We start from the raw sequence: 13,495 nt of genomic DNA, 5'->3' as shown, positions 1-13,495 counted from the left end.
ACATCAAATGCTATATGTATCTGTGTTACATCTGTGGATATATTTTGAGTAGAATGAGTAATGTGGGACAGGGACCTACTGGACATATCTTTGAAAGTGGTGGACAGTGCTGTAGAGGGAGCAGGCAGTGACTGGACTACAGCATGGCCATCATGTATTACAGCATCAACATATTTGCCCATACTAGTGATTTTGTCCCATGGTATTAGTTTTCAAGCTGATACATGGCGTCTGATTTTTTTTTTACATGTTACCATCGTACCATCTTCATTAAAGATGCTCATTGATATATGTGCGTTTTCAAATGCCATCACCCTTTGTAGTGGGACTTTCTTGATAGCGTTGACTGATAACAAACGAGGATACACGGTTTCACCCTTGATAGATATGTTTTTTTTATCTGACTTTCATTTTCTTGTTCATCTCTTTCATGGTCTTGATGTTTTACCGAGGTATGGTGCATAGAAACTCGTTGGATTTTCAGACACCAGGTTAGAGACAAAATTATCAGTCATGGTAGCGCCCTTATCAAGTGAACCACACAAACTTTTCTCTATGGTGTCTGATGCAACTGTCCCGGTAACTATGTTGATAAACTTTGTGGGTACTTCTGAAATATCAAAAGGATCAAAACATGGCCCTTGAAGCAAATCCCGAATCCTCTTAACATCAGAATTCCATCTGGCATCAGATGATTTTGTCTTTGTCAGTACAGTCTGGCTGTCCCCACACAGGTTAGTGTCTGTACTCTTCTTAAATGTTGCAGCATACATAGCAGTGACAGATCGGGCTATAAACCACCTTACTAATGCTTGGTTTCGCATTGTAAGACCAATGATCCTTCCAGATCCCTTCAAATATTTGTGTTGTGTTGTTTCCAGTGCATAAGCTAGCCAAACATCATTCAAGTAGCCTTCTGAGAGCTTGAATATACCACCTGTATTGTCAAATTCTATGGCTATCTCCTGTGGCAAATGCCTCATCTGGAGCAAGGAGACCGACAGGCAACTTGGATAGTTTGTCCTGTTTGCTGCTAATAGCAGAGGAAGAAACTCTGCCTTTGCTGATTGCAGGACATTCCACGAGCCTTTTTCTAGATGCACTGATGAGTAACATTAGAGTTTGCAGAACTCTAAATAGTATTTTATCCCACAACAGAAAGATGCTTGATGTAGACCGCCCTTCTTTGCGAAACTCCTCAATCACTGAGAACACTTGGTCATTAAACAGAGTGCAGCTTTAGTTTTAGTTCATGCACTTTCTCGAAGTTAAAAATGCAGATTCAAATTCTGTGAGGCCCTCATATAGTCTGCAAGGAATGTGGTGGCTTGTGTTCTCACACCATGCATAGGACTGCTGTAACAATTGTGCATTAAGAGTCTCTTCTACCAACTTCAAACCATACAGGGTCCTACCAAAGACCTTGCCTGACAACATGTGACCCACTGCCCTTGATGCAAATAGTCCAGAATCAACAAGTAGATTTGACAGCCCAGCATCACCATACAGATAACCAATTCCTAATGTAACTGACCTTAGAAGATGTATGCCTCCCACACGAATAATGAATTCAAGTTCCTTTGGATGAGACCATTTTATTTCTGAAGCTTTAGTATAGAGGCCCATGTCAGAGCAGAGAGGCAGATACCTTTATTCCAAGACGTTTCCACTTTGCAACTTCCTTCAAGCGTAACACCGATATCACTGTGTATATATTCCATCATCACCTGCATATGTTGTTTTTATATCTCAACTGATTCGATATGCAAGAGCTTGTTCTGCGTATAGTCAGTTTTTAAATCGAGGTAAGCTACTGACCTTTGGTGTGTCCAGGGGTCCGTGTTTTCCCAACTATCTATTTTGTATTGTTTGTAGGAGTTATGAGATTGATCACTGTTCGTTATTTTCACCTTTCATCAAAGGCGGATGGCATGATACTTGGATTGTAGGCCACTTGAGATACTGGAAGTCTGTTGTCTTCACATTTTGTCAATACGTTCTGAAATAGCATCCATACGGGAAACTGATCAAGTGTTTCGTGAAAGGTGCCACCTCTCCCCATATTATACAATACCTATGTAGCTTTCGCTTCTCTGACCTCTGTTAAATCATTCATTGGTTTCACGTCATCAGAAGATATGGGAGTATAACAAGTTGATTGAGGTCTGGATGCAGGTTTCTTATACAAATTGGTCTTTGTTAGATCTCCGTCTGTGACAGAATATAAAACACTTCACCACTTTATCCTGCATTTGGAAAATTATTACACTTAAGATTTAGAAACAGAGTCAATATGTAATAGCTAATGAACCTTTCAGTTTGTTGATGTCCAAGGACCGCTCAGTTGTTCTTTGGATTTGTTGTTCATAGTCTCTGGCTGCATCTGAGGTGGGTGAACGAAGTATGCTGGTGATACCGTTCCCCCGGAATTAATTGGGACAAGCTCCGGTGGGATATTTGCATTGTTTGTACCCTGCTGTCTGTCAACATGAAGAACTGATGATGTCAAAACTGTTCACAACTCTGTGTAAGATATGCAGGATCCCACACTGTAGAGAATATCTATTAAGCTGCGGCTTCCAAAAGTGTGGTGTAAGTAGACCGCTAAACCCATATGCTTTGGAGACATGATGCATGTTGATAGAGTCGTAACATCACACGCTGTTGATAAGTACCAAGCATCAGTAGGAACATCACCAACTTCTTTGTACAGCTTTTCATCAATCAACCAACCTATTACTTTATACAGTAGGGGGTGTAAAAATTCCGTATGACCCTCAAGACTTATCTCTCGTGCAGAATAGTATCCCCCCTTTTTTATTTTAGTCTAAACAATACGTTTCTGCAATATTCTACTAGCCTGATGAACAATACTTTCATCTAAAGCAGTTCTCTCACTTATCCAATACCCATTTTAGCTTCTTCCTCTTCTTTACACTGCAAATCTTTAGCAAGTTCATTTGCCTTAATCTACACTTCTTGAACAGATATTTCAGCCAGGCACACAAGATCGGAATTTCCCTTCTGGGGGTTGAATGCTATAAACGGTCATCCATTCATAAGCTTTTCCTTAAGCGTATGTGATGTGTACAGGTGTGGATCCACACATCCTTCAGTTTCCAGCAATTCTCTAAAACAGTTCCTGGGAGAATTTAAAAGGTAAACTTGCGTTATTTCAAGTGTTGGTTTGAACTCTTCAATGAGCTGGGATAGAGCAATTTATTGCATACTTTGTGTGTTGTACTTAGCACTCTTCTTTTGAACCGCTACGTTTCTGGGATTGATGTATGTTGATAGGCAATTTCTTTTTCTATGGTATTTTGTCTCAATGGCTACCAAATCACCATTTAACCTTCTTATCATTGCAACATCACTTTTTGTCATATGTAGCCTGTAGTATTCTTGTGAACGTGGCATCCTTTGATTCACATTCAACACTTGACTCCGCCATAGACCATTCACACCGACGCTTGGGATGACAGCTTTCTCCACATCTGAAACAACAACCTCTCCAATCAAAGGCTGTATCTTGTAATGATTTGCACATCACTACAAGCTCAACCACCACATTCACTACTACTGGCACAATTACCACTTTCAAGCGAAGATCCCCGTTTGTTAATAGCTCTGTGTACGTCCGTTTTGCTGCAGTGAGTTGCTCTACAGTTTCTATGATACCGAAAAGTAACTTCACCTGAAACAAGATCTTTTCATGTTCAAGGATAAATCTACCCAAATAATCAAATCTTTGTCTGCATGCTTCAAACAGGGAATATAATTTAGATACATCTCGCAGCTGAATGAAGGCTATCCGAGAAAAATCACAGTGCTGTTATAAATGTACCTCTGTGCACTTCGCATCATATGACGTCACACTGAAAAAGTACGTCACAGCGTACATGTTCTGATAGTTGTATCGAGGGGAACGTGTCATAATATTTTGTCGTTATTTAATAGTTATCAAGTGATAAGCTGTATGCGTAAAAACATTTCTTGTAAAATGGTTATGTATATATTTTTGCTTTATGATATCAAATCATTATCCATTTTTGATATATAGTATACACGAATGTGATATTCATATCATATTGTGACCTTGAAATCGCCCCTAATCTGAATGACTGATGCGTTTAAAAATTCCCTCATATACATAAATAATACCATACTACAGAAACAGTGGCAACGTTCAGGTTCATCTGCTATGGAAAAAAAAAACCAATCTGAATTTTTTTGAAATATAATCTAGATATATTTATGCATTTGAAAAGTGCGGGGAGCAATTTCTGTCTTTTATATTAGCGGTATGATATACATGGGAATGAGGACAACCCCGGTAAGTCGCTGATGACTGATGATATGTTGATAAATTATAGCATGTTTAGTTTGAGTATGCATTTCCTCTCAACACCTTCCATGTTAAGGATTTTTATTTATTTCTGAGTATATCAATAAAAATTCAGCTGATTACCCGCATGAAATTGAACTTTTGTTCACAAGTGGGGCTTCTTGCTGTTTTCCAAAATTAAAGTGTCACGTGATATTCAACTACATGATGGATATTATAAAGGTTTAAGTGAATTACGTTAAATAGGACTCAAAAACTATACATCAGCATTATACTTTCCTGAGAAGAAACGGTAACTACCTTACGAATTGCAAATGTAAATAAATAAATAATACTACGTAAACTGAACATCGTTAACTTTAGTGCAAGGTTTCAATAATTAAGATTAATTTTGCACGATTTTATCAAATAATCTAATGATATTGTAATTTGTTGATATGGTATTTGCGAATATGATTATTCATTTGAAAAAAGTAATATTTTAGTGATTTTTTGTGATTTGAGGGGAGGGGTGGTTAATAGTGATCTGGATTAATTCAAAAGCAATAAATCTCTAATGATATGATAGCTTGTAGTTGATTGATTGAATATCATTTAACGTCCCTCTCGAGAATATTTCACTCACATGGATACGTCACCACTGCCGGTGAAGGACTGGAAAATTTAGGCCTATGCTCGGCACCTTTGGCCTTTGAGCAGGGAGGGATCTTTATCGTGCCACACCTGCTGTGACACGGGACCTCTGTTGTTGCGGTCTCATCCGAAGGACCGCCCCATTTAGTCGCCTTCTACAACAAGGAAGAGGTACTGAGGACCTATTCGGACCTATTCTAACCCGGATCCCAAGAATTTGTTGTTTAAAGGCATTTTTATAAATTGTAAATTCCAAAACGAGGGTCAATTTTTACAGTATTATTCACATTTTATTTTAAAAAGTACAAAGTAAAGGTACTAAATAAATGTACAAAAATATTTCTTTTCATTTATACTCCTTAACATTACGAAATAATATATTTTCATTTAACTGTCAACATATACGCTATGGGCCATAAATGAAAATTTCAATTTTGGTGGGGTATGTTTACAAAAACGTAAATATTCTAAATTGCACCGGTTTCCCGCAATGTCATCATGGATTTCCATTATCTAGATATACCAAAGAAAGATAGCATCTATGAGGACAAATGTTGTACTTCGGGTTTTTTATACCCCAGCCAAAGAGTGGGGCCTGCTGCTAGACTAAAGGTGTCCGTTACCTCTTTACAGAAGGTTTTTTTTTCATATAGGAGATTGAATCCACCATTTGGCGTGTATTATTTTCCTTAGAAATCCCTTATTTCCTAACTATTGCTATCTTTTCTGAATTCTAAAATTTCGACAACGTCAAAACAAACATCGCTCAATAATTCATTATACATTCTTTATTAATTTTGAAATGTTAAAGAAATACTTTTGACATTCCCTGGTTCCTTATATGATGGGATGGGCTCTATGGGTGTGAAAATACCGAACTATAGATAGTGTATATACAGGTATGAGTGGAATGTTATATCACGCGTAAGTAAGTACTAATAAACTCCAATAAAAGCTTGGTAACTACTTTTCAGTATGTCAAAATATAGTAAACTGTCTTATTGTGGTAAAGTTTGGAATTAAAGCATTACTGGAACTCTGGTGAATATGATTAACCTAACTTTTAACATTCATCGAAAATGAGTGAAACATTTCGAACAAGTTGATGTTACAGGTGTTTCAAAAATCTTATTTAAAGTCAGCATTTTGTAAATTCTATGATCGTTTTAATGATCTAGTTTCCCAATTAAATCTGAAATTGGGTCAAATGTTTTCAGAGATTTTTCATACCAATACTTAGGCCGTTCTTGACACACTGATTTTGACTACTGACTACTTCGTTTACCTGATCAATATGAAGGGTTCACGGCAGATGTGACCGATCAACAGGAGATGTCTAGTTCTAGACACCTGATCTCACCTATTGTATGACCAGGGTCCGTGTTTGTCTAACTCTTAATTTTGTATTCTTTATAAGAGTTATAAGATTGATCACTCTGCTATATTCAACTTTTATTGTATCATTTCATAACGATGGATAATGTCTGGGGCATTTAGGTTTTAAGAACACATATTATTTTAAATTTCCATACTGCTGTATACTACTTGAATTTAATTTACTATTCCGTGAGGATCCTCAGGTTCTCAGCACAACCATGCTCATCTTAAGAAGCGATTGAATGGAACAGTCATTCGGATGAGATCTCAAAAACTGAGACCCGCGTCAAAGTGGGTGTGACACAATAAGGATCCCCCTGCTAAAAGGCCATAGAGGCCGAGTGAAGGCCTAGAATGGCATTGTATCACCGGCAATAGTGACGTTTCCATATGAGTGCAAGATTCTTGAGTGGGACGTTAAACAATATACAACAAACCAACTAGAAATGCGAAATGATTTTATATTCCATAGCCTTGAGGACTAGTTGTACTTTTGAATAATATTTGGTGACTGATAAAGCCCTTAGTACCCGCATGTTTTTCATAGTCTCTATTCCTGGAAGGAAAAAGCGAATCCTTCCAAAAAATCTGCAATGCAAATAGTGTAACTACTACAAGCTCTCACGCGATGTGTGGCGTGCATTATTTCTTTATAGGATGGGAATTTGTAATAAAAAGTTTTCGGCGCGGATCTTACCCTTTTTTCAAATTATGTAACGTACTGACCCAGGTGGACCCAGGTTGTCTTTAGTACTACAGTTGTCTAAACATTTAGTAACAATTAAATAGGGCATTATGATAAGTATGAGTAGAGTTTCAGAATTTGTGATTTGCCCTAAGTCATTATTTATGCATCGTCAACTGTCCATTTATGTAGTAACATTCCATTATCACCTGCATATATGGTGTTTATATCCCTCAACTGATTAGCAAAAGCTTATTCTCCGTATAATAAGAATTTGAATTGAGGCAGGCTACTGACAAACAGCGTTTCGCAAATTTTAGGCTCATTATAAAAATATAGTTTGTCAATACAACCTAACATTGGGTCAAATGTTGTCTGACGTGTTTCATACCGATTGTTAGGTCGTTCTTTGCACACTAGTTATGACTACGGATAATTCCGTTTACCATATCAAGATATAGTCCCCACATCAGGTGTGAAGCGGTCGATGTGTATGTTCACTTTTCCTAGGCACCTGACACCACCTCTGGTACATCCATGGGTCCTTGTTTGTCCAACGTTTTATTTCACATTGCATATATGAGTTATGAGATTGATCACTGTTCGTTATCTTTACCTTTCTTATTCCTATTCTCTAAACTCTAGTATATTGTAACAGTTGAATAATGCACTATAATAAGCATATGTAGTATTTTAGATTATGTGATTTACTATGCACTCATATTTTGTGGTTTTAGAATGCCAATGCCCTCTACAACAGCATACTGGATTACCTCCAGGACGACAAACATCTGAAGTCACACCTAGCCAGGGAACGATGCTTCGTTCTAGGTTTTCATTCGGATGGTGTATCGTTTGAAGACTCTCTTTCTGAACTAGAGAAGTGCATGGCTTCAATTGCTAAAGAAGATAGATGGAAGGAGTCCATTCCTGTGGACTGGGCATTATCTGAAATGGTACTCAGAGATCTCAGAGGACAAAGAAAGAGACTGACATCGGTTTGGGAATTTTCGAAGGAATGTTTTGGTAATCTCAGAGAGAAATACACACAAATCAGCGATATCCTGAAATTCTACCATGATATAGGCGTTATACTACACTTTAACGAAAGTTCTCTTGCCAAAACTGTCATTATTGACATCCAGTGGTTTGTTGCTTCCTTTAAGAACATAATAACCGATCCAAACCATGTCAGGGATTTTGTCGACAACACACGCGAATGGTTGGAGTTTAATGAAAACGGTCATTTAGACGACAGTCTCTTGACCAAAATTTGGAAAAGTCGGAACTTTGAAATTGATCCCCGTGACAAAGCAACGTTATTACAATACATGGAACGGCTTGGTCTCATCTTTATTGGTCCCCAGGCGCATTACATTCCCTGCATGAACAAGAGATCCTTTGCTACCCAACAACAGAACGATCTGCAATCCATTCAAAGCAAAACATCAGTAATGGTCTTTCGATTTCCCTTTCTGCCATATTTCGTTTATTTCCGTCTGATTGTTGCTTGTCTGACCAGTCAATATTGGAGATTTCCGAAAGACAAACGCTTATCTTTGTATAAAAACCTGGCGTGTTTTGTCTATAAGAGCCACACTGTTGCACTTGCTGTGAATAGATATGCCATTCAACTTCAGGTTTTTCAGCGCAGCAGAAATCCAATCTCAAAAGTTGTCACATTAGAAATCCGTGACGACATTGAAAGATTATTGAATAGTCTAACCAAAAACTTCCACAAGAATATCATGTACACTGTAGGATATCAATGTTCAAAACAGGAAGTGTTTCGTGAACATGATGACTGCTTTGTTGAAGAGAAAGAAATCCACGGGAAAGGCAAGCAAACGTGCCCAATACACGAAATGGATACTCATCATTTCCTGAGTGAATCAGATCTCCTATTTCATTGGAATGAGGTATTTTGTTTTTTAATTAAAGTTTCCTATTTTATCATTTAACAACACCTAGATTAATTTATATACCTGTACATTTATTTAGTTAATAATGCTAATGTTTCTTTTAATAGGATGTCCAGGACAACCAAGCAAGTGAGTAAATTCAAGAATTTTATGAAACAATAATCATTTAAGCTTTCGAAATAGTAGCTACAGAGAGATTGTTTCTGAAAATAAACATGTTATTAAATAATCGTATAATCGTTACTTGTAATCACCTATAATTTATCACTTGTTTTTCAAATAAAGTACACAAATAAACAACAGTTATGAGAGCAATTGGTTACCGGTATTTGTAGATTCATTCATTGAATTGCAGATAGAAATCTAACTGAAATCGTTATTATTTTCATATTACCTTTCATGAAGTTTAAAATTGCATTTTCATTATCAAAGATTCTGAATGCTCAGTTCATTCCCACATAGCTAAAATTTTGCAATTATCCTCTTCGGTAAAATTCTGAAATGGTTTTTCGCTTTGATAGGATTCTGTAATTATTATTCCCATTAAACTAAAATTGTGGTTTTCACCTCTGAATGGTCCCCATCTACATTCTGTTTAAGACTAACTGCCTGTAATTAGCAGGTGAGTCTATGAACTACAACATATAACTATCAATTTGTTTTTGATATACCAATTTCATGAAGCACGTTAATAAGCGAGGTTACTGATACTCGGTTCTGACATGCTATAATTATGAATCTCATTTCTAGCAGGAATTTGAAAGAACAAAATTTGAATTATTAGAAATACGTCAATTTGGAAAATGATTTATATACACTCATTGCAGCTTTCTGTCACTTACCTACTGAAATTATTGTAGTGTATAAAAATATTACATTTGATAGTTTTCTATAGCTAGAAGTATATATGTTATGCAGGTGCAATGATAATGACTTCCTGTACGAGTATAGGGTAGTGTTAATGCTAGAACTGAGGGAAAGATGACTTCATTCAGAGAGATGAAGTAAATCATGATGTATTTTAAAACACACCCCTTATCCGAGTTATGATATTGAGACATAATTACGTGTCATGCTTTTGGTGGAACAATTTGAATATACTGTGTGTGTCCTTTACCCTGGTTTGAATTATTTCAGACTTGCCGTGACTATTTATTGTCAACTTTTAAGGAATTTTATTTTCAAAAATGATTTCAAAGTATGACACTCGAATTTTTTTACGGTTGGAACTTAAATATATTTTGCCTCTCTCTCTCTCTCTCTCTCTCTCTCTCTCTCTCTCTCTCTCTCTCTATTTTCACAGTATTGGTGATAATTCGTACGTGCTAATGTTATAATGCTTCCTACATCAAGATATATAATTAAACCCATAACAAATATGATCAAATATTGACCAAATGGTACCTTTAACAAATCCAATGATATATAAAAATCCCATATTCTATTTAAAAAATATTCAAGATGTACTACTGAAAAAATTGTGTATTTTGTGTGCTATGCTGTTGCATCTAAAAAATGGCTTTATTTTCCAGTTTTTGTTCAAAAAGATTTATAGAAGAGGCTCTTAGTAATAGAAACCAGATCAATGAGAAATGTTTCCACTTTTACGTGCAATTTACTGAATGTAAATCAAAAAATATTAACGAAATAATGTTTAGATATGTGAAAATGCTTGTACGTTATGCGATTTTATAAAATTCCAATGTTTAAACTTACAAGTAAAAACACTACATGTTAATTCATTATTTCAACGTTTGTTTTGCTTTGAAAATTGAGTTGAATACTAAATGAAACATTATAGAAACGTTTGAGTGGATTATTCAAAACTTGAAAAAATGACGCATTTTTCTCTAACTGACATAAAAATGTCCCAAGATTCTGTAGTGTCTGCTACATGTGTATTTTTTGGAATGCCTGATGACTTATACTTCTATACTCTTACTGGTTAGAGGCAATACAGTTACTAATGTATCTACCAAAGAAACAGACTCTAGCTCAGTATATTGCTAAGTTTTCTGACAGATACATTGTGTTTTGTAGCGTCCGCAACCCTTTAGAGTCCGCAACAACTTTTTGATTTCAGATATTTTCAGGAAAATCTATTATGATTTATCTTTATGATAACTATAACTATTCAAGTATTTACTTTAAACATGTAATGAATTAAAATATTGTGAAAATATATGTTCAAACTCTGAATTTACACCCATAACATCTAGTGTATACATATTCAAAATCCTTCAATTGTCAATCTAAAGTTACATATTTCAAGTCAATTTTCACATATTTCAAACTGAAAAAGTGGAAACTAATTACACAAATATATGTCAAGATGTTAATTGTTTAATGATAAATTTAAATATATTTCAATATAACTATGTTGTGGACACTACAGTAATGACATGTACTCCAATTTTCTTAAGTGTCTTAGATTAAAAGATTTCAATGATCGAGCCACTAAGATGAGCAGCCCAGAGAGGTTCATGAAAATGAGGGAGAGGATAGAAGAAATAGTGTGAAATAAAAAAACAAACAATGAAGCTAAAGAAAGACAAAATAGGGAAAAGGAGAGAGAGAGAGAGCTAGGGGTAAAAAACAATCCCCAATTTCTTGCCACAAAACGGGAAAAAAGAGATTACATGAATGAAAAAAATACAGGCAGAACAAAATCTTGAGAGAAAGAAAAAGTTGAAATTGAAAAGGAAATGCAAGTAAAGGTGAACACAAAATATTTGAAAGAAGAGAACAACTTTAAGAAGGAAAAAAAATGAAAACGAAAAGGTCAGAGAAAGAAATGTTATTTGTGACAAACATAGTTTTCAGATCATAGTTGTGGACAAGGAGAAAGATGAGGTTGAACCCCCCCCCCCCCCCCCCCCCACCTCCAAAGTACTGCTGGATATCTGAATACAATTCCTGTTCACACGAAGTACAGAAAGTAGATTCCTCCTGGGGAAACTAATGATAAAATTAGCGTCATACTTTCCGAGCCAATTCTATTCCCAAACAGTACCAATAACAAGTTATTTCATTCCTTTGATAATTAGTACTGTTTAAACATTATTTTGCAATCAACATTTAGTTCCAAGTTCGAGTTTGTTTGAATTTGAAAAAAATAAAGGAAAGAGTTGTTCATAAATTTATCTATAGTACTTGCAGTGTCCATAACAGCATTAATTATCATTTCACTTTTATTTCATTACAATATTTCAGAAATAAGTGAATGTATAATCAAACATCTCTAATATTCTGTTCTTTTGATGATAAAGTTGGATAACTTGATTTTTAAAAAACCGGTTAGTTTGAAAGATGACACTTCAAACTTGTATACACTTTATAATTGATATATAGGTATTATTTCCTAAAGTATCATTCTAGACCCCCATCCCTCCCTTTTTAAAAAAAATTTATCCCATTATATTATACCATTCACTAACATAGAAAACAAGTTAGAGTTTAAGGTTTTTAATTTACTCCATCAAAATCAAATATGGATTCAATCAGAAATACTTCAGCAAATTTGTAGTGTCCGCAACAATATAAAATCTGAGAGAAAAGAAATAAGAGTCCTCAGTATATTCTTTAATTTATGAATATTTCTCTATAAAATCATTCCTTAGAACATGTGTAATAGAATGAACATTTGTGACACCATCAATATTATTTGAAACTCCATAACAATATATAACAAGAAAAAAATAATGGTCAATGTTATATGGTAATTCCCATCTTTAAAAAAAAAACAATTTCTACAACTTTTGATATCTAATTTTCCAGAGTTGATCCTATGGCACATGAATGAATCAAGAAAGAAACATTTATCAACATTGATTTTAAAATAAATGACAATATATTAGATATGTAATGTATGATAACTTGTAGTGTTTGCAACAAAAGTATCTGTATTTTCAAAATTTAAGAAGAATGAAATGAAGACATACAGAATATTATGATAGATTTATTTGAATTCGGGAATATTCAATGTCATTTTCACATGATAATCATATAGGTCTTATGAGTATTTGTAAATGTAAATAAACCTAAAAGATTGGAGACAAATTGGGCAAACAATTAGTAGGACATTTATATGAATTTTTTCTTGTTTTCAAGAAAACTACAATATTTTTCTTTTTTATTTACTTCTTTCTGGTCCATAGTCTAATCCAGTAAGAAATTTGGGTTTGCACATTATCTCTACATAAGATTACTAGTTGTAACAGGTGTAATGTAGTATCCGCAACACAGGTTCTTTTCCAAAATTTGACGTGGCATAACTTTTTTTTATAGGAATGCTTATATAAAATAATTTTGGTTCTTTTACGCATACATATGGCACTTTCTAGGCAACATGTCAAAAATGTGCTATGTGAATGTTCATTTTTGCTCCAAGTGCAACATAATTTGCTCAAATACTGTGAAGATGGCGTCTCTCTCTCTCTCTCTCTCTCTCTCTCTCTCTCTCTCTGTAGCATTTGGTTTTATCACATTAGCAGGCACTGTAGGCTGGTGGCAGAGGGCGCATTTTACACGCCT

The 13,495-nt window shown here is 35.1% G+C and overlaps 1 protein-coding gene across 1 annotated transcript in view; it reads left to right on the top strand.

Annotated features, from left to right (window-relative positions):
• The window catches only part of LOC125676198 (uncharacterized), a 186,765-nt gene that overhangs the window by 165,795 nt on the left and 7,475 nt on the right, over positions 1-13,495 (top strand). Inside the window, exons 9-10 of the mRNA XM_056159181.1 lie at positions 7,778-8,959; positions 9,070-9,091. Of these exons, the coding sequence (XP_056015156.1) occupies positions 7,778-8,959; positions 9,070-9,091 (1,204 nt within the window). The remainder of the gene's footprint in view (positions 1-7,777; positions 8,960-9,069; positions 9,092-13,495) is intronic.

This window comes from Ostrea edulis, chromosome 3, assembly GCF_947568905.1.
Source record: "Ostrea edulis chromosome 3, xbOstEdul1.1, whole genome shotgun sequence".
NCBI classification, from domain to species: Eukaryota; Metazoa; Mollusca; class Bivalvia; order Ostreida; family Ostreidae; genus Ostrea; species Ostrea edulis.
Note: the sequence above shows the minus strand (reverse complement) of the source record. Positions and strands in the feature narration are given on the sequence as shown.